The sequence below is a fragment of the Equus caballus genome, chromosome 28, assembly GCF_041296265.1.
Source record: "Equus caballus isolate H_3958 breed thoroughbred chromosome 28, TB-T2T, whole genome shotgun sequence".
NCBI classification, from domain to species: Eukaryota; Metazoa; Chordata; class Mammalia; order Perissodactyla; family Equidae; genus Equus; species Equus caballus.
Window position 1 is genome coordinate 43,189,230 of NC_091711.1, and position 27,995 is coordinate 43,217,224.

Here is a 27,995-nt window from a genome sequence, read left to right on the forward strand (position 1 = left end):
TCTACAAGACCACCTAGAACTCGGAGCACGTAAGAAAGCTGTGGGAAATCCAAACGAGCTGAGGTGGAGAGGCTCATATTCGAGGTTTTATTCAGGAGATGGTGATGGAGAGTGCTGCAGGATTTTGAGCTTGCGGGACATTTACAGCATCCGGCATAAGAGTATTCCCGTGGGCCTGAATCGGAAATAAGTCTCTCTGCTAGGCATTCCGGCCCAAGGGCACCTTAAATTTCTAATCACGGAGAATACGAGGTTATTGCTGGAACCTGGAAGCAGTACCTGACCATCGTAGGTGCTCAATAATTGTTTAATGAAGGATAGGGTCGGCACGAAGGGAAAACGTTGGCGTAAAGGTAGGAGAACCTTCCGCGAGAGACGTGGCCAGCCCTAGCGCCGGGATTTTCGTGTCGCTATAGCAACGCTCCGCTCCATGCCCACCCACACGGGAACTACAAGTCCCACAAGCGCCCGCGGCTCTCCTGCCCCCCCCCCCCCCCCAGGGGAGAAGGGGCGCGGGCGAGCGCGGAACCGGCTTTTCCTCTTTCCTGCACCGTGATTGGTCCGTGCCTCTGGGAGAAGGCCAATGAGTGCGCTCAGGAAGAGCGGCGAGGCCAATATGGCTTCCTGCACCTGGTGACGGTTGAAGACACTGTGTTCGGTCTCATGGAGAAGCCCAGGGGTGTCGAGGTGAGAGGGAGCGGACTTACCGTGACTGAGAAGAGGAACCCCCAGAGCCTTGCTCGTGGACCCGTTAGGCCTTTTGGCGACGCGTGGAGGGCGGAGGGTGGAAGGATGGATAAACGGAGGTAGTTAGCGTGAGCAGGGCCAGAGGCGGTTGGTGTTGCCTGTTGCTCCCGTGCTGCCGGGGTGACGTCGGGCGAGGAGTTAAGGGAGAACAGCCTCCCTGGCCTGGGGGAAGGGGAACTGGGTTGAGGATGAGAGCCGCCTCGTGGTCGTGTTCTTTAGAGATGGTGAGGCCTGTCACATCCCCGTGGGAAGTGAAGGGAGATTAAAGTTTAATAAACAGTCCGGCTGGAGCGTTCACGTGCGTCATCTCCCAGTAAACTCACAACAGTCCTGTTAGTGTTTCGTTTTTATGGTTAAAGTGGCCGAGGCTTAGAAAGGTGGTGCGTCTCCCAGGAAGGTCACGCAGCTGATAGAGCGTCAGGTTCCCAAACTCCAGCTGATATGCTTTTCTCACTCTGCTGCAACCTGTGAGCCACTCACCCTGTCGTGATTTGGCCTCTGGTCACCTTATATTTGAATTCGGTTTCCTCTCCAGCACATTTGCATGTGTAGTTGTAAATATAAAGTGGAATTGCTCAAAAATTGTACAGGGGTAAAGGAGAATAATAATAAAGTAGTGAATAAGAATAATAGCTCACAGGTTTAGAGCTGTCCCTAACTGCTGGAAACAGAACCAGGCTTTACACATCTTATCTCAGTCTTCATAATCCTCTAAGGAAGCCTTGTTATTATCTCCTTTGTACTGGTGAGGAAACCGAGTAGCAAGGTTAAATATCTTGCATAAAATCACACAGTTAATAAGTTGTAGAGACAGGAGTCAAACCCAGGCAAATCTGGTTTGAAAGCCTAGGCTTTTAACCAGGAATAATTGCCAACATTTACTCCACACTTACTACGTGCAGGCCACTGTTTTGAGTGGTTTACCTGTATTAACCCTTACTTATCCCCCAAAGCCTGTGAAATAGGTGGTATTATCCTCATTTACAGATGCAGAAACTGAGGCACCGAGGGATGGACTTGCTGCAGATCATAAGCAGTAGAGATGGTATTTGAGCCCTGGGCTAGAACCCAAACTCTTCACGCCTTTTCTCCTACATGCCAGTTAGAGCCATATACAGCATCTCATTTACATTTCACATGCTGTGAGCCAAATATTTTTCTTATCTGATAGATGAAAAAATTGAGGCCCAGAGAGGTTAAATGACTTGTCCAAGGACTCACTGCTAGTTAGGATCAGAGCTAAGTCGAAAGCTATGGTACATACTGCTATGCTGTAACTGTTGTGTCTTTTGCCTCCCAAATCCTCCTTAGGGCAGTCTGGGTCCCAAATGAACTTTTCTATGACTTAAATTGTTTTTGAATTGAAATTATTTTGGTGTATAAATGCTGAAGGACGAAGAATGACTTTCTAATAAACATCTTTCCCAGAAAATCTTCAAGAGGCTCCTTAGGATATTTTCATATCATTGTATTCTGTTTGAATCATGTTAAGATATAATTTATAAATTTGCAGAAGGAGCTTAGTGAATTCCTAATACATGTTTTCTGTCTTGTTAAGCTATTCTGTTGAGTTGCAGTTGAGAAATGTATAAACGAGAAATGATCCTGGTGTTTGCAAAAGGGGTATTTGATTCTGCCTGCCACTTTGCCCAGAAGTATTGACTTGACCAAGAACTGGAAAGGGAGCTGGTGGCAGATCTGCAGCCTCCCTCCCCACACGCTAAGCCAACCATGATTCTTTCTGCCTGTTTTGTGCCATCCTTTCACCAGGAGACTCCGTCTTCAGAACCAATGGAGGAAGAAGAGGAAGATGACGACTTGGAGCTCTTTGGTGGCTATGACAGTTTCCGAAGTTATAACAGCAGTGCGGGCAGTGAGAGCAGCTCCTACCTAGAGGAGTCAAGTGAAGCAGAAAATGAGGATCGGGAAGCAGGGGAGCTGCCCACCTCCCCACTGCATTTGCTCAGCCCTGGGACCCCCCGCTCCTTGGATGGCAGTGGTTCTGAGCCAGGTGCCTTCAGAGTGTCCCCGGAAGATGGGCAGGTTTCAGGAGGCTATGGAGGAAGAGGGAGGTGTAGCCTTGTGGGCAGAGCCGTCCAGGTGCAAAGGGCTGTTTGATCAGATGTCTATGGACTGTGAGAGACAGAGCATCCCGAGTAGCCCCAGGGGCCATTTCTTCTGCAGCAGTCTGATTTCAAACTGTGATTTCGTTCATACGACTACTATGTATTCAGCACATGTTAGATGCCAGTCATTAATGTGGTGTTGCTTTTACATTTGTATGAATAGCTGGTAGATTTCTAAGCCTGGATGTTGAGAAGATAGAACACTTGTTCTAGTTACTATCTGGGTAGGGACAAGAAATAATTTGTGGGTTGGAAGTGAGGGGGAGGGAAATATAGAATAAAGTGACCCTCAAGGAAGAGGATTAGGGTGGAGGTGGGCAGATAAGAATCCCCATGGATCATCTGGAAGCCAGTTGGCTTCAGAGATGTGATGCTTGGGCAGCTGCTGGACCCCAGTGTCAGGGCCTCCAGTGTGTGGACTGCCTGTGGAAAGAGGCAGGCTAGGCGGTCTCTGACGAGGCTCCTTTTGCTTGGTACCCAAACTCTTCAGAAGAAAAAACTCTTTGCCAGTTGAATCTTGTTTCCTTTCTATTCGTCCTATTTTCTCTTCCTCTCTCCTTTTTTATTTTTCTCCCTTCTCTCTTCTTCAGCCATTCTCTTAGAATCTTAGAACTTTAGAACTAGAAAGAACATTAAAGACCATCTAGTCCAGGGGTTCTCTGGCCTAGCTGTGCATTAGAATCACCTAGGGAGCTTTTAACAAACTACAGACGCCTGCGTCCCACCACAGACCTGTTAATTAGAATCTCAGGCTTGGGCAGTTTCAAAAGCTCCCCAAGTGATTCTAATATGGTGTCAGGGTTGCAACATTGGTTTAGTTCAGTCTCCTTATAGATGAGAAGAAAATAGCCCCATAGAGGGGTCGGCCTGGTGGTGCAGCGGTTAAGTTCGCACGTTCCCCTTCTTGGCGGCCTGGGGTTCACCGGTTCAGATCCCGGGTGTGGACATGGCACCACTTGGCAAAAGGCATGCTGTGGTAGGCGTCCCACGTATAAAGTAGAGGAAGATGGGCATGGATGTTAGCTCAGGGCCAGTCTTCCTCAGCAAAAAAGAGGAGGATTGGCAGTAGTTAGCTCAGGGCTAATCTTCCTCAAAAAAAAAAAAGAGACCCACAGAAGTTAAGTGATGTGAGCACTTTTTCCTTCTCATTTTCCTCTTTGCAAACTTTCCAACACACCTGTTTCCCCAGTCATCCTCATGGATTTTCCTTAGCCCCACTGTTGACACATAGAGCCAAGGGATGCCAAGCAGCTTATTTTAGGTGAAATAGGTTCAGATGTACATACCTGAACTTCCTCCTTCTATTCCAGTTCTGTCAGCCTTAGTGGGGCTGGGAGTTACCTGGTTAACGCAGTGCCCCAGGTTTTGAAGGGCCCATCACTTTGTTTGATTTGGGGTGACCGTATCAGGTGAGTCATGTGCTAAGTTCTCTTCCCAGCTGTCTGTGAGATGTGTGGTATCGTGGGTACCAGGGAAGCCTTCTTCTCCAAGACCAAGAGATTCTGCAGTGTCTCCTGTTCCAGGAGCTACTCCTCCAACTCCAAGAAAGCCAGTATCTTGGCTAGATTACAGGTGAGAGGCAGTCATTTGGAAGACCCTTCCCGGGGCCCTGGGTGCTGAGACACCAAGTTTCTGATGGCAAGGGGCCAAGAGGGCTTAGGAAGGACCTGGCTTATGGCTGTCTGAGGTTGTAAATTTCTTGGTATTTTTTATGTTCTCAAACCGTAGAGGGCAGAGGAATCCATTTATGGAGCTTGTTAAATTGCAGATTCCTGGAGCCTCCCCTCCATTCCCCACCCTCACCCCTCAGAGTCTGATGTGTCCAGTAAGTTTTAAACAAGAACCTTGAGGGAGTCTGACGCCCCTGGTCTTCACACCATACTTTTATAAATACTCTGAAAGGAGGATGGCAAACAGGCACAAGGGTCACCAGCCACAGTGGGTTTAGGAAGTTGATGCATCGTCTCTGACTCCATGTCATAGGCAGCCACCTAGAAAGTCTTACCACCTCTAGTTAATTATTGACATTCATAGAATTTTTAGGAATGGAAGTATTCTTAGAGATGTGTTGTCTAACCCACACATTAATTGATAAATGTGCTGAGGTTCAGAGAGGAAGAATGACTTGCCTAGGGGTGGCTCTGTAGGAAGACAGCAGCAGAACTGAGACTGGAACCTCATCTCAGGTGCCTAGCCTTGTGTTGTTGCATGGTAACTATGGCCACAGTCCCCAGCACCGGTTCTCAGACTGGACTGCACATTGGCATCACCTGGAAAGTTTCTAAAATATTGATGCTTGGGCTGGCCCATGGCCGAGTGGTTAAGTTCGCGCACTCCACTTCAGCGGCCCAGGGTTTTGCCAGTTCGGATAGTGGGTGCGGACATGGCACCACTCATCAGGTCACACTGAGGTGGTCTCCCACGTAGCACAACCAGAGGCACTGACAACTAGAATACACAACTATGTACTGGGGGGCTTTGGGGAGAAGAAGAAGAAAAAGATTGGCAACAGATGTTAGTTCAGGTGCCAGTCTTTAAATAAATAAAATAAAAATAAAATATTGATGCTTGGATCTTATGCCCAAAGATTCTGATTGAATTGGGATGGAGCGTGGCCTGGACATAGGGTCTTTAGAGAGCTCCCCAGGTGGCTCTAATGTGCAGCAAAGTTTAAGACCCACTGCTCTGACATTTATTGTGTTAAAAAAACCAAACCAAAAAAAAAACTGAGTAAATTTGAAAATAATTGGCTTTATTCAACAATTCATGAATCAGACAGCATCCCAGCTAGCAGATAGACGGGAGCACCAAAGAGCTGAACAAGATGGGAGATTTTATGGGCAGAAGAGGTCAGGGACAAGGAAAGAGCAGATTACCTCATCTTTCTTTGGGGGACAGATGGGATCCAGCAGGTGGGTTACCTCACTGGTGCCGACCAGGAAGTAACAGATTTACTTGTTTGAGGTTGCGTTCCTGGGAGAGGTTGAAACTGCTGTTAGGTTAGCGATTAAGTCCTGGTTTGCTGACATGGGGCTTAGCACAAGTGACTCCATTTTGGTCTTGTCTCTTTTTTATCAATTGAAGTTTTGTCGTGCCAGCTCTTTTGCTTAGTGCTTCATCCATTTTCTCTCTCCCCTCTGTGGGACAATTACTGCTGTTTCCCTCATTCTGTGGATTTTAGTCAGGGCATAGAAAACTTCCTCTCCTCAGTGAGCTAATAATAATATTGTTAATAGCTACAATTTGGGGGTACTTGCTAAGGACTTGGCACTCTCAGTCCAACCAATGATGTCTAAAAAATGAATTTTAAAAAATTCCTATTTTAAAGGCTCAAAAATTGTTAGTAACTTACAAAGACACACAAATAAAATTGGAGAGCAGGGATCAGACCCCAGGTCTGCGTGGGATTAAACCCAAGTTTCTACTTTACTGATCTCTTTAGTAAGTTCTCTGAGCCTTTCTGATCAGTGCTTACATCACAAACTACAGACCAGATCAGTGGCTTTCACTTTGGGGGACAACCCCTTTGAGCACCTGATGAAAGCCAGGGACCCTATCCAGAACATTCATGTGTGTACAAAATATTGCCTCCTGATTCAGCTCATGGACCCTCTGAAGCCCACTCTGCCATAAATCTGTAGGAGCACCGGAGGAAGGAGATGGCTGAGTTGAAGCCACTAGGAAGAGGTTCCTGGAGGAAGCGACAGCTTAAAAGATAGGACTTGTGTCCCTCCCTGTTTGCCCCCCCACCCCCATCCCCCCAGCTGGACACTAGCTGAGCACTACTGAATGCAGGGCACAATTCAGTAACTCCCATCCCTTCTCCCCTTTCTGAGCTAAGCACTGTTGTTTTTATCATCTTGGTTTACAAATGAAGAAAGTGAGGCCCCAAGGAGATTAACTGAACCAATGCCTGGATAAACCAGGCAGTCCAAATCCAGATCCGTGTTCTTAACCGTTAGGCTATACCCGTCCTCTCCTCCTCCCTCCAGGGAAAACCACCAACCAAGAAAGCCAAGGTCCTGCACAAGGCCGCCTGGTCTGCCAAAATTGGAGCCTTCCTCCACTCTCAGGGGACGGGACAGCTAGCAGATGGGACACCGACAGGGCAAGATGGTAAGACAGCAGAGGACTGATGCTCAGGAAGTGCTGGGGGCAGGGGTGCCAGGACTGGGGTGGCCCTCCCTAGGAACCGGGAATGGAAAAGGTGACCAGCTAGGAAGTGCCTGGCGCAGGCTTACTGAGGAGTGCATCCTCCTCACCTGGTAGGTATTGTGGAAATTACCCCAGAAAATCCCTTCAGTCGCCCTTAAATTGCCCTACCCTTGATGTCTTAAAAGCCAAGAATTGGCTGCTTTTGTTTTGCATTGCTTTTAGCCCTATGGCTTTTTTCCCCTGGAGACCCAGATCTGGCCTGAAGAGGGGTGGGGAGAGGGGTCATGGGATAAGGAAAGGAAACTTTCTTTCTGAGTGTGTGTAGCAATTTCTAAGCAAATTAAATGTAGACACGGAGCAGCTCTGCTCTAGATGGTCTGTGTTTCCCACAGAACTGGAGCTCCACAGGCATGAGGGTTGAGGGTTAGAGGGGCCTAGGTGTGTGTACCTCCCAGCCGTTTAGACTGGCTGTGGCCAATGAGAGGCTGGGGGACGTCTGAGGAATTTAAACCCAAGGGTCTTTGAATTTCCTTCCTTCTCTGGGGAAAGAAAGGTCAGACATTTCCTTCTGAATGTCTCCTTGCCTCCTGAGAGTCTGCGGCCTTTGAATAAGGTCCTCCCCCATCCTGATGGCCACTGGTGGGGCAGGTACAGGGCTGCTGAGGAGAAGTGGCCTCCTGTGGACTTGGGATCAAGGTTGCTGCTGGGGTGGGAGAAGGACCTACTTCTACAGGCTCTGCAAGGGCCAGGTTCCTGGAGTGGCTGCTGCTTGAGCGCCCAGCCTCAGTTCTCCTCAACTCTCTTCCTCTTTCTGCTCCGCAGCGCTGGTCTTGGGCTTTGACTGGGGGAAGTTCCTGAAGGATCACAGTTACAAGGCTGCTCCTGTGAGCTGTTTTAAACACGTGAGTGCCCTGGAGATGAGGGAGGGAGAGCAGGGAGCCCCGGTGCTCGCCCCCGTCTCACCCAGCTGCGTCATGAGCACTGTTCCAGGCTGGACGTTGGCACTGGGGGAAGAACAGTGGTGAGGCCTGGGTGGTCAGAGCCCAGCTTTGCCATTTGTTCCAGTTTACCTTCCTGCCCACTGCTTTTCAAAAAGGCCTCCAACAAATCCTCATTGAGGGCTTCTGGTACAGTGCTTCCCCTCTGAGGCCCCCACTTTGCTTATTTACCTGATGGAACTTTGTGCTAGTTGATGCCTAAGAGCCAACTCGGAAATCTTTTTCTCTTTTCATCCAATTTTTGGTGTTTTCCCATTGAAAGCTTGGTGCTTCTGAACTGCCCTGGGCCCCTTGGTCCTCCCTGGCCCCTATCATTGAGAAGCACCAGGAGGGTGAGCCTTGGAGGGCTGGGCTTGGAGTGGAACTCAACACGCAGCATCCGTGGCCCGTGGTAGGCCACAGGCCAGGAGAGAAGCTGAGAGCAGCACTCTTTTTTTGTCTTTCAAGCTGATTTCCTAAACCCCAGGAAATCCAGGAGGAGGCCCTTTTACTCTTGGAGTCTTCTCACCAGAGTCAACCCACTTCCTCACCTCTCTCTGAACTGCTGCTGAGCTTGGAGGAGTGTCCTGAACAATGAAGAGTTGGCACTCCAGCAGCTTGACTCGCTGACTCCTCTCCTCTCTGAGTTACCAGTGAAAACGCACCTGTCTCCTAGTGGGGAAAGCTCCTTTGCCCTGAATTCTCTAGCCGTCCTGGCATTTTCATTGCAGGGCAGTTACATCATACTTGCACTTAACATATCTCATCCAATATGCGCTGTAAAAAGCCCACCTCTTTGTGCCTGGGTAGCATAATCATTTCTAGGTTCTGTGATGAACCCCATCTCTGTGGCCAGGGAGATGGAATGGGATACCCCGATTGGCTTACGCCAGGGCTGAGAATGAAAAAATGGTCAGTTTACCCAAAGGAGATTCAAGGTATTCTTGGCAGCAACATGAGGATTAGATATTGGGAAGGCAACTGACAGCAGTCCATTGCAGACAGGGCACATTTAACAGGAGGAGAAGACCAGTTGGAGAGGTGAAGAAAGAATGTGCCAGAAATAGTGTGTGGTTAAACACCTCTGTGAGAGCTGGCATGGTAGTAGCTGAGAGACGAGGGAGTCATGAGCCTCAAGGCCCGGGTTTGAGTGACAGTTGAGAGGTGATACTTGTGCCGGAGACAGTGCCTGGCATGCAGTGAGCTCTAGAAAGTGTTAGGCTGGCACAGGTGTGATGTGCCCAAGATGATACAGCTAGGAGCTGCTCCTGTAAAGATTAGCACTCGGGGCTGTCCGACTCTGGATCTCAGACCATCACCCCCCGCCCACCACCCCTCCATTTCCTGACCCAGCTCTTTAAGGACACCAGACACATCTTACTCATCTCTTTATCCCTAGTTCTGTGCCTGGCTTTTTGCACACAATGAGTGATGTGAAAAGCTGAGGTGCAGGGGAGAAGGAAGCAACGACTCGTGAGGCAGCCAGTCTTTCCTGCCTGTCCAGGCAGCTCACTGTCCCTCCTTGAATGCTCTCATCCCCACACAGGTCCCTCTCTATGACCAGTGGGAGGATGTGATGAAGGGGATGAAGGTGGAGGTGCTCAACAGTGACGCTGTGCTCCCCAGCAGGGTGTACTGGATCGCCTCTGTCATCCAGGCAGCAGGTGGGTGTTCCATTGGCCAAGCGGGGTCAGGGTCTGGAGAGTGATATCTCCAGATGGGTGGGCAGTGTTGTAGGCAGAGATTGGCTTCACAAAACAAATAAAAAACCCACCCACTGGAGTTTCTGCCTCTCTTCTTGGGATTCTCCTCCCTTTCCTACCTTAGAGGGGACCTCAGAGCTTGGCAAGTTTGGAAACTCGCATTTTTTAAGTTTATTCCAGGGATGATCGGGCGATAGAAAATTCTCACCACTATGCCATATTGCTTTCCAAGTAAGTGGCATGGGCCTGTTTTGGCTCTGACTGTGGTGGACAACAGGGACTCAGCTTGCCTGGAAGGAGTTCTTGGAATAGGCCACGGAGAGTCCGGTGTCGGCTGGAGAAGAGGGAAGGCCTGAGAATATACCTTTCCCTGTCCCACTCTCCCTCCTGGTGCCCTTTCCCTTCTTTCAGGGTACCGGGTGCTGCTACGGTACGAAGGCTTTGAAAATGATGCCAGCCATGACTTCTGGTGCAACCTGGGAACCGTGGATGTCCACCCCATTGGCTGGTGTGCCATCAACAGCAAGATCCTGGTGCCCCCACGGAGTGAGTTGACGAGACAGTTCTCTGTCTTGGTTCGTGCAGGGCCTTTGGTAGAAGGGGGAGTCCTCTGTCTTAGGTTAGACCAGAACAGAACCCACTTGCCTCCTTGCTTCCTGTTCTCCCCTGACCCAGAGGCAGATCCAAGTTGTGCAGCCCAATTTTATAAGATGAGATGATTGCTGGCCTGCTCAGGCAGATATAAGTTGTTTAGTCCCCTCTGCTGATCTCTGGGGGCCTCTGCCCCCCTGTTGGTGGGAGTGTTGTCAGTCTGTGTAATCTGCTTGTCTCTCCACAGCCATCCACGCCAAGTTCACTGACTGGAAGGGCTACCTCATGAAACGGTTGGTAGGCTCCAGGACGCTCCCCGTGGATTTCCATATCAAGGTCTGGCAGTGAGCCCTTTGGGTCTCCTAACTGACCTCCTTCCTGCCCCTCTCCCATTTTATCTATCCTTTGTGCTACTCACTGGAGTATTTTTTCTAAGACTCCCTTGCTTGCTAATTTAGCGGCTCCTCCTCTCCACCCAGACTCTTTGATCCAGCCGTTTGCTCTTCCAGACCCTGGCCTGTGCTCACAGCATTTTTCAGGAGCGTCCATTCAACAGATTTTCTTAAGCACTTGTTGTAAACAAGGCACTGTAGGAAATACAGACCCTGCCATCCAAGACTCCCCAGTCTGGCAGAGGAAAGGAAGTCATGCATCTGAGTAATTATAAAATAGCCTTGGTTCTGACCCCAGGGATGTGCCTCAGAATCATCTGTGTGGCATTTAATTTTACTTAAAATCATTTCGTTTAACTTAAAACATCATGCACGTGGTACAAATTCAGAGGGATCACAGGGTGCAAGTAAAGACCTAGTCCCTCCCACCTCTGTATGCCGGACCCTCAGTGTGGGGCTTGCTCACACAGGGCCTGGCCGCGCCTGAGGTCCCCTGACCCAGCCGCTCATGGGTGTGGGTCCCATGTTGCCCTGGGTAAGTGTCACAGCAGTGAGCGAGGGAGTGCAGGGCAAATGCTGACATGACACGAAACTGAACAGGCCTTGTGGCCTCAGGAGGCAGGCATTGAGGAAGGCTTCTGGAGAGAATGGCATTTGAACTCAACCTTGACGGCTCGGGTGTGGGTGGCCTGGAAGCCAGCAGTGGAAAACAAGGATGGAGTGGGAGTTGGGGCCCTGTCACCTAAGGCGCCAGATGCCGGAAAAGGCCTTCAACAAGGAATGGTTCCAAGCACCTCAAGGACACATTCTCTGGCTTTTTTTCCTTAAAGTAGAATTGATTTTTCCCTTATTTGAACTCGCTGGGTGCTACTCATTTGCTGTTTATCTCCCTATATGTTGTTAATTATCTTTTCATGTTCTCTTTCCATCAAAACTGCAAGCTTTTTCTCCTGTGTTTCCCATTGTGCCTCGCACAGTTGGCAGATAGGGCGACTGACGATGATCATTCCCTCTCTCAGCTGGCCCTAGTCTTAAGATGACTGTGGGTGGTGCAGGCCACTAGGGGTATCGAGGCGGCCTCCTTTCTGCTTTAATTAATAGGAGCTTGATTCTGGGTGGCAGAGCAGGGCTCCCTGTGGACCCACCGGCAAGCACCCGCTGACTCGCGGTCAGGTAGCCAGTCCTGCGGTGCGCGCTGGAGGCAATACAAAAGCGGCTACCCCCGAAGATGGGGGTGTGCGGGCTCCGGGGGGCGGGGGCCGGAGGAAGCGCCAATCCAGACGTGCCCTTTGACGCCGGCATTGTGATAAGTGCTTAGTAAAATGTTTGCGTGAGTGACCCATCCGCCCAGGGCAGGTGTGTAGACATTTGCCTGTTAGTCGAGAAGAAACATTAAGTGAGCACTAACTGTGCCTAGTTCCGTGCTTGTAGCTGAGAATGTAGAAGCGAATCAAGGCGAACCTCCCTTCTGCCCTTACAGAGCTCCCGTTCCCGCGGGTGGCCGGGACAGCCGAGGGCAGCGAAGTAGTGTTGGGTTGGGGCTGTGCCGCTGGGCGCACAGGAAAGGAGGGTGACAGGAGAGGCTACGTGGGAAGGCACCAGCCAGGCAGTCGGTGTCAGGTGTGCTCCAGCCCTTGAGCTGAGGGCTGGAGGGCCTGTGCTGTAGGACTCTGTCACCTTTTCCCGGTGGCTGCCTTGTGACCTCAGACTCCCCTCTGGTGGGATTTGAAATGGCACTGCTCAATCCCCACCATGCCCAGGCTGGGGCTGGTTCCCCCTGAACCAGCAGTGCCCTGGGGCTAGAAAAGCTGTGCAGAGCTGGCCATACCCATTCCCCTACCCAGGCGAGATGGCACCGACGGCACAGCAAACAAGGAATCTCCCACCCCCTCACCCATGCCCCACTGTCGGGGCTCTAGAGCAGCTTGCAGTCATCTTGGTCACTGGCCCTTGCTGGGTCAGAGGGTGCAGGCTTTGCTACTGAGGTGATATGAGAGCCGTTCTGAGCTGCAGCCCAGCAGGGTCAGAGCTGGAATTCGGCTTATGGAGGCACAAGGGGACTCAGTTCTCTGGACACGAGGCTTCTGTGTGCCATCGGCAGGGGGCTGAGAGGTAGAGGGGAGTGTGGGGTACCTGTGGGATCAGAGTGCAGATCCCTGAAAGAGCACAGGGCTAGACACCGGGACCAGGTTTGAGGCTCAGCTCTGGCGCCAGTGCATCTGTGTGACTCTGGGCAAGTCACTTGACCTCTCCAGGGCACCTGTTTCCTTAGTCTGAAATGGGTTTGTGATTCCCATCCTATTGCCTATCTGGCATTTTGGCGCACACGCTGTAGGCTATGCACTGTCCCTCAGTATCATCCTGGAGAATCGGGGACCAGGGTGGAACCTGTTAGGATAGGAGGGCTCATCTGCCTGCTTCCTGACTTAAGTGTTTGGGGTACTTCCACCCCACCTTCCCTGTCCTCTGGTTACTTTTGAGAGACAGAACAAGAATGTGGGTGGAGGGTCCTCATGACCACAACAGGCCTATGTTCTGATGTCGCTGCAGATGGTGGAGAGCATGAAGTACCCCTTTCGGCAGGGCATGCGGTTAGAGGTGGTCGACAAGTCCCAGGTGTCACGGACCCGCATGGCCGTAGTGGACACAGTAATCGGGGGTCGCCTGCGGCTCCTCTATGAAGATGGTGACAGTGACGATGACTTCTGGTGCCATATGTGGAGCCCCCTGATCCACCCAGTGGGTTGGTCACGGCGTGTCGGCCATGGCATCAAGCTGTCAGGTGAGCAGAGCCACAGGCCAGTGTGACCCCAGGCTCTGCTGCCCCAAGGTGTGCGTGACAGCACCTTCTCTACACCCCACAACAATGCTGTGTGGTAGAGTGATGATCATCTCTGCCCTGCAGATGACAATACTGAGGTCCAGAGAGGTTGAGTGACTTGACCAAGGTCACTCAGCTTGTAAGTGGTAAAATCAATTTGAATCCAGAGGCTACAGGCTCCATCCTCTCCCTTGTCATGTGGGAAGAGTCTGGGTCTCAAGGGTTGAAGAGCTCCTGATGTCTTCTGTCTTCTAGTTTAGGTGGGGGCTGGGGGTGGTGCTGCGATACAGATTAGAGCAGGCCAGCCCCCACATTTCTGAGGGAGGCGTGGTGATGGCCCTGTTAGCAACCTCAACACCCTTCTCTTCCTCACTCCTTCTGCCATCTCCCCAAAAGAGAGGCGCAGTGACATGGCCCACCATCCCACCTTCCGGAAAATCTACTGTGATGCTGTTCCTTACCTGTTCAAGAAGGTGAGGCACACCCCTGGGCACGTTCCCCTCGGCCATAGGGCCATTCCAGGCTTGAGGACCCTGGCTCTTCCCCGGATGTCCCTTTCCTTCCCCGTTTCCTCCCCAGGCCTACAGCAGGTGAGGCCTCCTTCTCCCTGGCTTCCCCAGGGCCGGCCTAGCAATGCCCCAACTGCCCCGTTCCTTTAAGGTTCGAGCTGTCTACACGGAAGGCGGTTGGTTTGAGGAGGGGATGAAACTGGAGGCCATTGATCCCCTGAATCTGGGCAACATCTGCGTGGCAACCATCTGCAAGGTGAGCCTGGGGCTGGCCCTACAGCTGCCAATATGGCTTTCTGAGGGGACGGAGAGGGCACAGAGCTCTGGACTCCACGTCCTTCCCACCTGCCGAGCAAGGGTTGCTCCCGGGGTACCTGATTTTTGTGAGTAGGGGACTTATCTGCTTCTTGCTCAGAATCTGCTTTTATGTCCAGGTCCGAGACGAGTTGGACAGGTGTTTTTTGAGTACCTGGCCTGAGCCTGGTCCTGGGTCAGTTGTAGGCCCTGCCCTGTCACGTGACTGTGGGCCTTCCCACTGCCACATGCCATCTCTTTTGAGTGCTGGCCTAGCTGAGAGCCACAGCCGCCTCCGTTATTGCTGCAGCCTGAGGAACAAATGCCCGCCCCTCGGCCCTCCTGGGGGACATGCTGATTTGCCCCTTTAACAAATCTCCAGGCTGGGCCTTTGTGCTCCCCACTGAGAATACTGTGGCAAAAAGACAGATGCAGTCCCTGCTGGCATGGCGTTTGCTGTCTAGTGAGGACGGCAGTAATCTCGCAGGTGCAGGTCACGGGAGTGCTGAGTGCTCTGAAGCAGAAACTCAGGGAAGGCTGGGATCTAGCTCCATTTGGATCCACCAGCCTCGCGTCCCCACCGTGGCCACCTTACCCTGGGATAAGGGGTAAAGTTCATGCTACCATGTTCTCTGTGTGCCCTGCCCCCCCCCCCAGGTTCTGCTGGATGGCTACCTGATGATCTGTGTGGATGGGGGCCCCTCCACAGATGGCTCAGACTGGTTCTGTTACCATGCCTCCTCCCACGCCATCTTCCCAGCCACCTTCTGCCAAAAGAACGACATTGAGCTCACTCCCCCAAAAGGTAAGACTGGCCTTGCAGTTGGAAGGGACAGGGTAAGGCCATAAACCCAGAGTCCTGACCAAGCCAGACCCCTGGAGCTCAGAGTCTCAGGGTGGATAGGAGAGGTGACAGAGCCATCCAAGGGGACCACTAGCTGGTGTGTGATTTGGTCCCTTTGGGCATTGAACAACCTGTACAACAGGACCAGGGTCCTGGAGCAGGCAACAGCCTGGGGAGAAGAGAAGGCAGCTGCTGGGGAGTCCCCAGGCTGGGTCCTGCGCAAGCTCCAGGCGCCCCTTTGGCAGTGCACTCCTTTTCTGGACTCCCTCCTGCTCACCCGCCCCTCCCTCCACACCTGTGCTTTCTGTTCCTCCAGGCCACGAGCCACACACTTTCAACTGGGAGACCTACTTGGAGAAGACCAAGTCAAAAGCGGCTCCATCGAGACTCTTTAACATGGTGAGGAGACCCAGGATGCAAGGGGCTGGGGGCGGCCTCAGGACTGGCCCTGCTCACTGCCAGGGGTGGCAGTTCCAACCCCTTCTCTTTTCGTGAGTCTCTACTGCTGAGATCGGCCACTGGGGGGGAGAAGTCCCAGCTGTGACATGGGCACTGTGCTGAGCAGTGTAGCCGGTCCCTTTCCCAGAGGGGCTGGGGCATGGGAAGAAAGTGCAGTGGGGTCATTGGTCAGAGGAACTTTCCCCTGAGGGCACTCAGCCCCACTCCCTCCCTCCAGTTCTGCGCTGCCCCAACCCCGACCCCGGCAGGGAGCTGGCTGGCTTAGTCACTGCCTTCTTCCCCCTCACCAGGACTGCCCCAACCACGGCTTCAAGGTGGGCATGAAGCTGGAGGCCGTGGACCTGATGGAGCCCCGGCTCATCTGCGTGGCCACAGTGAAGCGGGTGGTGCATCGGCTCCTCAGCATCCACTTCGATGGCTGGGACAGCGAGTATGACCAGTGGGTGGACTGTGAGTCCCCGGACATCTACCCCGTCGGCTGGTGTGAGCTCACCGGCTACCAGCTCCAGCCACCCGTGGCTGCAGGTCTGGGCTCTTGCGGCCCTAAGGGGCTCTTGACTTTCTTCCTTTTTCCTTCCTGCCGACCACTCCCCTGCCCCATGCCCACCTCATTCTTTGGCATGAGATCGAGAAGTCTCCTGGGCCACCTCTGAGTAGCGTGGCCCTTGTCTCCCCTCCTCCCGCTCCTGACTTCTCTGTCTCCCTCTCCCTCTGGCCTGCAGAGCTCCTTCCTTGACCTTGCCCACTCTGTCATATGCTCGTGCCCTTGTGCACCCAGGTAAACTATCCAGGTCCCTCTGAGCAGCCCTGGTGACGAGGGTGGGCAGAAGGGACGGCCGTTCTCCAGTCCCTCCCCTCACCCACCCCTGGTTCTCACTGCCCAACTTTGGATTTCCTTCTTGGGATGTCCTGTAAGGGAGGCTAGTGAGGGGCGGTCAGGGGTCTCGGGATGTGCCTGTACCCCATGTCTTCTCTCAACTCTTCTCACCCCCTGCCCTTGTCTTTGAACAACAGAGCCGACCACACCTCTGAAGGCCAAAGAGGCCACGAAGAAGAAAAAGAAACAGTTCGGGAAGAAAAGTAAGTGATGCTTTAAAGCAGCCCTGGGATAGTGGGGACCTGGGAGCGGAGGGGGGAGTTGCCACTTAGGTGGTGCTCTTCATGGTCCCTCCATCTCCTCTCCCTCGCCCTTTGGCCCCATGGGCCTGTCACCCTGAGTATTCAGGGACCCAGAGCATAAACAGGCAGTCTTCAGTCTCTGGCGATAGTCAGAATGCTCAGGAAAAGAGACAAGATTGTAACTGAGAGGGGAGGGACCGCATCCCTGCTGCCCCATGGTCAGAAATCGGCATGGCTTCCTCAGCAGTGCGCAGCTGCCGTGTTTGAAAGTGAAAAGGCTGGGAGGAATGGAAGCTGCTCCCCAAGGCTGTCCTTCTTCCTTCATGACCCCCTGAGGGGTGGGAGCAAGGGCAGCCACCAAGCTTCTGTGTCATGTCCCTAGGCGGGGCCCCCCTCTCAATAGGTGCTAAGCTCAGTGTGGCCTCAGCTCAGGCAGCAGGGTGGAGGGGGCAGGGATTGGAGGGGGCACAGCCATCCTCCAGAGCTGCAGGCCTCTGGTAGTGAGGTGGTCTCCACGACGTGGCACCACCCAGAGAAGAGGATGTCCCAAAACAGGGACAAAGAGGAAATGCATGCAGTCCCTGGGGAAGATCAAGATCCTGTGAGGATATGAGTTGATCAAGTGGGAGGCCCCTGTGCTGTTCAAAACACGAGGCTGGGAAAGGCACGCTTTACAGGTGAAAGAAGAAAGGATTGGAGAAGGGAAGGACAACAGCCATGTGGGGGACGTGGCATTAATCCGCTGTTGGAGAGAACCTCTCTGAGCCTCAGGCACACAGCCCTGAGAGCAGAAGTCAGAGTTCAGGCCTTCTGGTCCTCCAGTTGGCACCTTCCCCTCTGCTGGATGAGATCCAGCCTTTGAACCTCACATGGATACAACCCTATGCTGGTTTAATTCTGTTTTTATTCAAAGGGAAAAGAATACCACCCACCAAGACCCGGCCCCTCAGACAGGGGTCCAAGAAGCCCCTGCTGGAGGACGACCTGCCGGCTGCAGAGAAGATCTCGTCAGAGCCCGTTCCTGATGAGAGTAAGAGCCTTCTAGGGTCGAGGCAGTGCTCAGAGGCGGCCCCTCTCCTTCCCCACCTGGGCACAGAAGAGTAGAGAAGTTTAAAGAGAGTTTTCTGGGCACCAAGCAGTCCTTCTCGGACCACCAGGCCTGGAGAGCTTCCCAAACATCCACCCCAGCTCTGAATAGAGCCGAGCATCTCTAGCCGGGCCCTCTCCATCTCTGCCCCCACCTCACATGCTTGGCAGAGTGGGCGGCAGAGAGGCAGGTGCCAGTGACTCTGGCACAGCCTGCCTGGCTGGGGTGTGACAGGGCCCTGGACCTTCTCTGCTGTCTGCCCCCACAGACGGGGACAGGGCTCTCCCTGCCACATCCTGAGTGCCCCCACCTGTAAGAAGCCAGAGCCCTTCCCTAGATCCTGCGCCCCTGTCCGTCCCAGCGTTACACAGCCACTCACTCTGTTCTCCCTGCCCACCTCCTCCTCTAGTCATTGCTGTGCGTGTGAAGGAGGAGCACCTTGACATGGCCACGCCTGACAAGGCCCCCAGTCCAGAGCTGCCTGTTCCCATCAAGAACATCAAACAGGAGACAGACGACTAAGCCTTCCCCACTGCCAGCTGGCCACCTAGCTGGAAGCCAGCCCAGGCCCCTCTCTTGCCCCCACCCCACTTTACCTTGGAGCCTGAGCCTTTTTGCATAGACTCTGCCTGGTGCCGCGAGGGTGAGGGCCGGGCACTGAGGGAGCAGCTGGGGGCTCCTTTGACCTGCCCTGTTGCCTCTGCCCTCCTCTGTGGCAAGGCCTACGTGACTGGGGCTGCCTGAGGCCCCACACCTGTCTGAGCAACTGCCTCTCCAGCTAGAATTCCCAGAGCGCTCCCTTACAGTATCCTCCCCTGCACCCACATATCCCTCAACTGCCAGGGGTGGCGGGCTGCCCCCCGTCACACTGGAAGACAGTGAGTGAAGTGTGTGTGCGTGCGCATGCCCAAGCAAGTCATCTAAAGGCCCGGAGCAGCTCTCTTGAGGGGGAGATAGTCACCTATGCTTGCTGGATGGGGTGCTGACTGGGTTTGTGCAGGGCCTGGGCTGTTTGGTGTCATCCCAAAGATGGAGCGACAAGCCCAAGGGGAGTCGATTTCCAGCTGGTTCAGAGAGAACTTGATCCTATCTCCTTTGCTAAAGGCACTGGGCAGCCTCACATGGTGCAGAAACGAGGCCCAGATAGCAGCCTGTTGGTGCAGCCTGAATTCTCCAAGAAGTGACTGGGTTTGGATCACAGTGAAGACCGAGGATAGAGGCAGGTCTCAGGACAGGGGCCGTGCCTCTCCCCACCATTACACACACACCCCACCCCAGACTTGAGCAGTGACGGGTCAGTGAGCCCCCAGGGGAGGACCGTGGCCTGCTCATGGAGCCCTGCTTCTGCTGAGGGTGACGTGCCTGGTTAAACCAGTGCATTGTCCTGGCTGCCCTTGCAGTTAAGGGATCCAGTTCTGGCTGAAGAGCTTCTGGGAAAACTGGACTCTTGCACTTTGGCCTTTAGTTCCCTCCTGAATGAAGAAGCCATGCGTACAGGTGCTTTGGGCACAGAAGCCCCAGCATCCGGATGGCAGAGGTGGAAGACAGGTTTAGCTGCCCTTCCAGCCCTGGACTGGCTCCCCAGACTTCTTGTCTGAGACAATTAAATCCCCCCCTTGCTGAAGTTCAGTTTGTCGTATTTCTGTTCCTTACAGCAGAGTGTATTCTGATAGGCCACCTCATAGTATCAATTATGAAGGTTAAGTGAATGCAATGTGAAGGTGTGTGCAGAACAATAAAGAATAAATGTCGCCTGTCGTCTGAGCGCCCTGTCTCCATAGCAACCACATGCTGTATTATCTTTTATGTTTCTGCTGTTTCCTCCCCCCAAGACCCTGAGTTCAAAATCCGAGCCCGGTTCGTCTGCCCCTCGGGCCTGGCAAGAAGTTGGCCCCAGCGAGTGTGTGTGATGTGGAAGTGTACATAGCTGTTGTGTTGCTGGGAACTAAAGGCCAATTTGATGTGTCACAGATGGGAGGGTTGAGTTCTGGGACGTTTTTACTCAAGGCACAGAATGAACCTTGTGCCTCAGTTGCCCCTGGAAGGAACTAAGTCACAGTCTCAGCAGTGGGGCTGCTGGCTGGGGAACATCCACGAGGACCCCTTTCACTCCCTGCTCCCACTGCTTGATGACCTGCAGGGGCTCCTGGCGTGGACTACACCAAAGCACACACTTGAAGCCCCTGCACCTTGCACCTTTACTGTCCCCCACTCTAGATCCTCGGCTCTGCTCGAGGGGCGGGGAAGCAAGGGAACTGCCTCTGACAGCCGTATGCCAGGCACTAGCTCACACGTTTACACATCCTATTGCGTCTCCACAGTATCCCTGTGAGTACGTGTGGACCTCATTTTACAGACGAGGAAAAGGAAAGCTTGTTAAGATTTAGTATCTTAGTTGCTCAAGTTTACGACTGTTAAATGACAGCAGTGGGACTAAGCCCAGGTTCATCTGCCAAATGATCGCCAGTACTCATTCACTGACTCACTCAGCGTTATTTACTAAGCACCTTCCACGTGCCAGACACCAAACTAGAGGTTGTGACCTCAAAGGAGAGTGAGGCGCTGGTGGCTCAGCCTCGTGAGTCAGCAAGCTGAGCACCCCAGCCCAGAACACTCTGGGAGGGCTCAGGGTCCTTACCTTTCAATTCCTTTGTGTTCCTGGAAGGAAACTGCCACTTTCATCAAAAGAAAAAAGAAAAACCCAGAACTCCAGGGCTGGCATTTTTGGAGGAACATTATGTCAGAAAGGGTGGCTGGATGGAAGGGTCCGTGATGTCCTGACTCCTGCCACAGCCACCATACTATGGTTCCCTTTTAACTAAAGCCCTGACCTGGAGGCAGACCCATCAGAGCTGCTGCTCCTGAGCCAAGCTCGCGGTCCACACGAGCTCCCCGAGGGCTGATGCAGGGAGAAGGCACTCAGGCTATTTATTAACACAATGCCTGGCAGAAAGTTGGTGCCACGCCAAGTGTCAGCTGAGATTAATATTGGCTGTTGTCCTTAACTCTAGTTCCAGGTCTTACTTTTAAGGCAGAACTACTCCCCTTTAGCTTGGAGTCTTTTTAGGGGTTCCTTTCTCACTTGCAGCCTACCTCCACAGGGAACACTGTTAGGGATAAGTTACAGCCCCTCGAAGAAGACATGCCTCAGAATGAGACCTTATATAGAAATAGGGTTTTCACAGAGGTAATTAAAACGTCAGTAGGGTGGGCCCTAATCCAATATGACGTGTGTCATTATAAAAGGGTAATTTGGACACAGAGGTAGTGGGAAGATGACATGAGGAGACACAGGGAGATGCCATATGAAGATGGAGGCAGAGACTGGACCTGTGCTGCCAAAAGCCAAGGAACATCTCTGGGGCCACCAGAGGCTGGAAGGGGGCCGGAAGGATCCTCCCCTAGAGCCTTCAGAGGGAGCCCTGCCGACACCCTGACTTCAGAATTCTCACCTCCAGAGCAGTGCGACAATGCGTGGCTGCTGTTGTTAGCCCCCCGGTCTGTGTGCTTTGTTATGAGGCCCTGGGGAGCTACTAGAGACACCATCTCATGGCCCCGGGCACCCCGAATCTTCAAAAGCGGCTCCAGAGGCAGGCCGGGCCCTCTCCCCACCTTCCTTTGTTCTGTTCTCATTTTCCTCTAAGGACTGGCTTCTCCCTGTGGACCCCCTACACACTCTCACCACACAGCGGGGGTTCCCACATGGAGCGGCGCCCATGTCCTACTCACTCTTCTCTGACACGCTGCGAGATTTTGCTACAACTGAGCGTCCAAGTGTGAGTGGATTGTCCGCTGGATGTGATGTCAAGGGGGTGATGGAATGATGCAGAGTGGGGTCCAACCTTGACTGACAAGCGGTGGGAGGTGGTGCCAACACCACACCTGCACTTCTGCTCTTCTGGTCCCAGGGATGAGCGGGACCCTTGAGGTGAGGGTGGGAAACGGTCAACAGTGATCGAGCAATTACGGTAGTAACAGGAGGGTTGATTTCATGGACACACCGGGGTCCAATGTGCTATCGCTTATTGGAAAGGCCACTGTCCCACAGCATGGAATAGCGTGTCGTCACTTCCTTACAAACCCACCCTGGGCCCAGCCCCAAGGTAGAGAAGGTGAGGAGAGGGGAATGGACACAACTGAACAGAAGCAACAGCGTCATTGACCAGATCTGGAACCACAGGAAACTGAGACCAAGAGAAGTCAGGCCCCTGAGACCCTGGGGGCTTTGGAACCTAACCCACCCACCAAGGCCTGCCCCCACCTGCCCCGAGGCCAACCTTGTCTGCTCCCAGCTGTCTCCCCTTCATGGAGTTATTCTCCTGGCACTGGGGGTCCGCTTGGCCTTCCTGGCAGCCCAGCCCGGGCAGGCTTCAAAGACAGCAGCTGCAGCCTTCACCCTCTGGCCACGGGCCCTGGGGGGCGCGGCACAGGTGGCCCCCACGCGCAGGTTCAGCCCAGTGAGCCACCTGAGGAGAAGAGAGAGTTTGGGGAACCCACCGTGCCCAGCCCTCCTGAGGAGCGCGAGGAGGCCCTCGGGAACTCAGGGGCAGTGGGGCCTAGTGGGTAAGACGGACTCTGGAGAGAATCCTGGCTCGGCTCCTCACCAGTCATGTGACCCTGAGCAAGTCCCTCCAAACCTCAGATCCCTTCTCTGTAAAAAGGGGATAGTAGGGCCGGCCCGGTGGCGCAGGGGTTAAGTGCACACGTTCCGCTTCGGGGGCCCGGGGTTCGCCGGTTCAGATCCTGGGTGCAGACATGGCACCACTTGACCAGCCATACTGTGGTAGGCGTCCCACATAGAAAGTAGAGGAAGATGGGCACTGGTCTTAGCTCAGGGCCAGTCTTCCTCAGCAAAAAGAGGAGGGCTGGCAGCAGTTAGCTCAGGGCTAATCTTCCTCAAAAAAAAAAAGGGGGGAATAGTAATAGTAATGAACAGTTACAGAGGGCTGACAACCCAGACACCGTTCCAACCAACATATGCATGCCAACAAATTTAATGTAATTCTTACAAACCACCACTACGGGGTGCATGCAAACACTGTCATCCCCTCGACAGATGAGGGACTGGCACAGAGTTAGTCACAGAGCCAGATTTAAGCCCAGATCTGCAGACTCCAGGATTCTTGTTGCTTTCTTATGTAACTATGCAAAGTGCCCACATGTATATATCAGGTCCCACCCCACCAGGCTGGGCGGATTTCACTTCCACCCTATGGATGAAGGAACGGAAGCTCAGAGAAGTCCACCCCAAGCCCCATGCACATTTGGCTCCCCCTGGAAGGGTGGCCAGCCCTGTCAGGACCCTCCCCTAAAAGCTGCTCAGCTGGCACAGACATGGTGCCCTGGGGAGATGCTGGGGGCTTGATGAGACCAGCTGGTGGGTCCCTGGCTGGGGCTCCAGGTGGGGGTGCTCACCTGTGAAGTGGGAGCAGCTGGCAGTCGCAGCGGAAGGGATTGCCACTGAGGTCGATGAGCTCCAGCTGGCTGAGACCGGGTAGGGCCGGCAGAGCCTGCAGCTGGTTCTTCTGCAAGTATAGGCTCTGGAGCTGGGGTCCCAGGCCCGAGAAGGCCCCGGGAGAAATCTGCAAGGAGGTGCCAGGCCCTGGGATAAGCCACTGCCAGGCCCGCCCCTCCCCCAGGCCTGGAGGGAGCCCTGTGCACCCCCTGCAGAAGGGAAGTGGAGAGCCCAAGGTGGCCCAGGCAGGAAGGGCAGTGCTGGTGTAGAAACCCAGGTTGGTCTGATGCTAAAGCACTGCCCTTTGCAAGTCCCCCAAACCCCCAGTTCATGGTTCTTTCTGCTATGCCTGAAGCACCTCTCCATAATGGCAAAGCCTGTTGGGGGCTCCAGCCCTGCCCTCAAAGTGTACAACTGTAGGTAACCCCATGGACCCACGTTCCTCCCTCCTCCATGCCCCGGCAGCGCCCTCCCTGGCAGGCCTGTCCACGTGGCATAGGATTCTGCTGGTCTGTCGCCCACACCTGAGCTCCCTGGGGGTGGGCATAGTGTCTGGCTTATCTCAGGGTCCTCAAGCCCAGCCTCGGGCCTGGCACTATGGGGGCGGCAGTGTTTGCTGAGTGAATGCATGCTGTGTGGGCCCTCGTGCTGCCCTCCCCACCCCCACAGCCCCTGTGCCCACCTGCTCCAGGCCACTGCTGTTCAGGAAGAGGTGCTGCAGGGACCGGCCCACGGGCCGAAAGGCCTCATGGCTCAGGGTCCTGAGCAGGTTCCCCGAGAGCTGCAGCTCCAGGAGGGCAGGCAGCCCCTCCAGGGCCTCAGTGGGCACCTCTCGCAGCTGGTTCCTGTCAAGGTGCAGCTTCTCCAGCTCCCGAGCTGGGCCCAGGGCCCCAGGGGACACTTGGGTGATGCGGTTCCCACTCAGATAGAGCCAGCGCAAGGCCCGCACACCTGCCAGGTCCCCAGGGGCCAGGCGATCCACAGCATTGTCCTGCAGGTGCAGGGAGAAGAGGCTGGGCAGGGCACGCAGGGCGGCCCCTGGAACCTGCAGGAAGCGGTTGCGCTCGAGATACAGGTAGCCCAGGCGAGGGGCCCCTTCGAGGGCGGCAGCGCTGAGACCTGACAGCTGGTTGTCAGAGAGGTAGAGGTACATCAGGCTGCCCAGCCCTGCCAGGGCGCCCGCCTCCAGCTCCGTGATACCGCAGTGCTGCAGGTGCAGCGACACCAGGAGGCCCAGGCCTGGGAAGGCCGCGCGGGGCACCAAAGAGAAGTGGTTCTGCCTCAGGTCCAGGAGCTGGGTGTCGTTGGGGAAGCCACGGGGTACAGCCTGCAGGCCTTGGCCCTCACAGCCGCTGTGCCGGGACTCAGAGGCGCACACGCAGACGTGCGGGCAGGGCTTGGCCGCCCCATCCTCCTCCTTGGGGGTGCTGGGAGGGCCGCGGGGCCGCAGGGCAGCCAGCTCCTCTTCCTCTTCCTCTGCTCCATCTCCAGGACAGCGCAGGTCCAAGGGCCGCAGGGCATCCAGAGCCTCACCTCGCAAGCGCCGCGGCCCCCTGCATGCACCATCCGAGCGCACGCGTGCCCGTGCCAACCACTCGAGCAGTGGCCGGGCCTGGCATCCACACCACAGCGGGTTCCCCTGCAGCCACAGCCGGCGCAGCTGCCCCGGAACCTGAAGTGGCAGCAGGGTGTCCAGCTGGTTCCCACGGAGGTCCAGAGTGTGCAGATGTGGACAGTGGGCAAAGGCCCTGGGGTCCAGAGCCTGCAGGGCCCCGTGGTCCAGCATCAGCTCCCGCAGGCTGGGCAGTGCCAGCCCGTCCTCCTCCCCCATGTAGGTGAATGGATTGTGGCCCAGCTCAAGATGGACCAGGCCTTGGGCCTGAGACAAGGCCAGCCCGGGCAGGGCCTGCAGCTCGTTGTGGTGCAGGCTGAGCCGGCGCAGGGCCGGCAGGCCAGCCAGGGCCTCAGGGGCCAGCACGCTGAGCGCGTTGTGGGACAGCTGCAGCCAGCGGGTGCGCAGCAGCCCCTGGAAGGCCATGGCAGGCAGGTAGACAAGGGCGTTGCGTGCCAGGTTCAGTGTGGCCAGTGCACCCAGTGCCCCGAACGTCCCTGGCCGAAGCTCCTCCAGCATGTTCCCCTCCAGCTCCAGCCGCCGCAGCGAGCCCAGCCCATCCAGCGCCTCCTGGGGCAGCGCAGTCAGGCGATTGGAAGCCAGGTTGAGAAGGAGCAGGCGGCCCAGGCCACGGAAGGCACCCTCAGCCACCAGCTCTACCTGGCAGTGCCGCAGGTCCAGATGTGTCAGATAAGGCAGGTCCTGGAAGGCAGCTGGAGGGATCACCTTCAGCATGTTGCCCTGGAGGTCCAGCCGCTGGGTCAGCTGAGCAGGGAGAGGTGAGGGAGGCTGAGCAGCGCAAGGACTACAGCCTGTGCCCCTTGCTAACCCTGGCCTTTGCACGTACTGTTCCCTCACCTTTCACTCATTCTCTTCATCCTGCTCCCTGACACATCCTCCAGGAAGCCTTTCTCCTCAGCCACCGGGGCATCCCACACTCTGGCACTTTTCATGTTGAATTGTCACTGCCCATTTACCTTCTCTCTTCCCCACTAGCTCTTGACTCCATGGAGCAGAGACCATATCTTATCCCAGTATATCCCTAGTTCTCTGCCACAGGGTCTGTAATTAATTCAATATTTATCTATAGTTCACCTATTTATTCCAATCACACAGCATTTTAAATAGATTGTCTCCCTGTTGGTGGTTGTTATCATTCCCATTTTACAGATGTGAAGGCTGAGGCGCAGAGAGGAAAAGGGACTTGCCAAGGTCTCCCACCAGGCAGTGGCAGGTCCACTGGCGCCAGCCCAGGCTCCTCCTCCTGATGTCCTCCCCCTGGAGCCCTTCCCTGCTGACCTCGGGGATGGCGTTCGGCACCTCGGTGAGGTTCTGGTGCCGGCAGGCAACATGCCGCCTGGAGTTGTCACACACGCAGGTCCATGGGCAGCGCTGGCCAGTGGCCTGCCAAGTTGGGCCCAGCAGCAGCAGCAGAGGAAGCAGCAGCACCAAGGAGAGGCCCTGGGACCTGGGAGAAGAAGGGAGGGTCAGGCAGGCGTTCACAGGGGCAAGGAGCCCACGCTGTCCACTCACTGAGCCCTGTTCCTGTTCCCAGAGCCCCTCAGACATCTTCATCTCCCTCCTTTGGCCACGGAGAGGGTGTCGTTGCTCTGTGCTCACAAACCCCGGGCTGCAGAGGTTCTATTGTTGGCCCTGTTTCACACTGGGAGAAACTGAGGCTCAGACAGGCGATCTGGCGAGTCCCTTTGACGGTCTCTGCCCAGCTGCTCTGTGAGGCCTTGACGAAGGCAAGGAGGGCTCCGGGGCCCAGGCCGTGGTGAGGCTCCCTGGTGCAGGGGGAGGCCTGGACCTCCCAGTGTGAGGTTGGTGGTAGAAGGAGTGGCAGCCAGTCCTCAGGCAGATGTGGCGCCAGCTCCACAGTGGCAGGGAGTATACTGTCATCCACCTCAAAAAGACAGCCTGGCTGCCGGAGGGGGGACCCAGGCCCAGCCCGGGTTGCAAGGCAGGCCTCAGGGGACCACGTCTTGTGGGCTCTGAGAGCCTTGAGGAGCCCAACGTCAGAGCCACGCTGACAGTGAGCAGGCAGCCAAGGCCTCTCCTCTCCTGTTCATTCCCTTGTCCTCCTCCGTCTCAGTGCCACCCAGCTGGTCTAGACTGGGATGGGGGGAACTGAGGGGACGGGTTTGGGGCTGTGGTTTGGGCAAGGTCTATCTACTTACCTGTCTGTGCACCCACCTGTCAACAGCTCCCTCCACCCCCGCCCTTTATCCATCCATCCATTACCCACCTGGACCCCTTCATCTCGCAACTGCAGCCACTGCCTCTTGCTTCTTAGGGACAACTACTGTCTCGGTGGTTCTCTTTGGCTCCCCAATGCTCCACTCACTACCAGCAACCAAAGGGAGCTTTCCAAAATACAGATGGGCCCTGACACCCCCAGCTGAAACCCCTCCCCACTGCCTTTGGTGGCAAGTCCTGACTCCTGATTCTCCACCGGCATCTGCTCAAAGTCTTTAGTGCCAGCCCTCGGCTCTCCCACCCTAGGCACCTTCCTCACTGCCTGGGACACTTAAGTCACCCAGATCTTCTTTCAGTCTCAGCTCAAGTAACGGCCTCTGAGCAGCCTTTCCTAATCCCTGCGCTGGGCCACCCCCCATGCCTCCTCCATTTCCACTCACTGGGTTGTCACCATGTTTATCAGTCTCCTTGGGGTTCTATGGTCCAGCCCCAGCCTTGGGGCTGGTGGCATCCTCCAGAGTCTGTGGTGAGGCTGGAGGTTCAGCACGGGCCATGGAGGGGCCCATGGGGACAGATCCTGGGGCACGAGCATCCAGGGCCCAGAGGGCTGCTGAGCTCTCAGACAAGCCCCCGAAGGACTAGCCCACAGGAGCGGGCGCACTCCCATAGGCTGCCTTCTCAGAAGCCACTTTGGAGAGACCCTCAGAGGATCTCTGCCGAGGCAGATCCCAGAGCCCCCATCCTCCAGCCCCTCAGAGGCCCAGAGAGGGACAGGGGCTTGCCTGTGGCCACTGAGCCTCTCTAAGCCCCCTTGTACCCCTAGGACCCAAAGACTCACCCCTCCATGCCACCTCACACCGCCAGTCCAGCCTGGAGGCGCCACACAAGGAAAAGGCCGGCGACGG

General features: G+C 54.9%; 2 protein-coding genes across 3 annotated transcripts; one reads left to right on the forward strand and one right to left on the reverse strand.

Annotated features, from left to right (window-relative positions):
- The first annotated feature begins 31 nt into the window (after positions 1-31).
- On the forward strand, positions 32-19,582 carry L3MBTL2 (L3MBTL histone methyl-lysine binding protein 2). 2 transcript variants are annotated; one of them, XR_011433459.1, is made up of 18 exons: positions 32-687; positions 2,518-2,758; positions 4,312-4,445; positions 6,866-6,989; positions 7,851-7,930; positions 9,552-9,669; positions 10,120-10,254; positions 10,547-10,635; positions 13,242-13,473; positions 13,909-13,985; positions 14,173-14,277; positions 14,973-15,120; positions 15,476-15,558; positions 15,909-16,143; positions 16,341-16,396; positions 16,633-16,698; positions 17,651-17,767; positions 18,234-19,582. XR_011433459.1 is itself a non-coding variant. In XM_001500253.7 (17 exons), the coding sequence occupies exons 1-17, from the start codon at positions 664-666 to the stop codon at positions 18,344-18,346; spliced, it is 2,121 nt and encodes a 706-aa protein (XP_001500303.2). In that variant the 5' UTR covers positions 524-663; the 3' UTR covers positions 18,347-19,582. The 2 variants fall into 2 exon arrangements, 1 of the variants encoding a protein (XP_001500303.2); XM_001500253.7 differs by lacking the exon at positions 16,341-16,396 and having other exon boundaries at positions 524-687.
- On the reverse strand, positions 17,622-27,986 carry CHADL (chondroadherin like). The gene is given in 6 exon segments (NM_001242479.1): positions 17,622-17,823; positions 22,102-22,290; positions 23,240-23,406; positions 23,962-25,656; positions 26,191-26,359; positions 27,929-27,986. Coding segments are annotated over 5 exon segments (2,202 nt in total). The 5' UTR covers positions 27,937-27,986; the 3' UTR covers positions 17,622-17,823; positions 22,102-22,127.
- Positions 27,987-27,995: the final 9 nt, after the last annotated feature.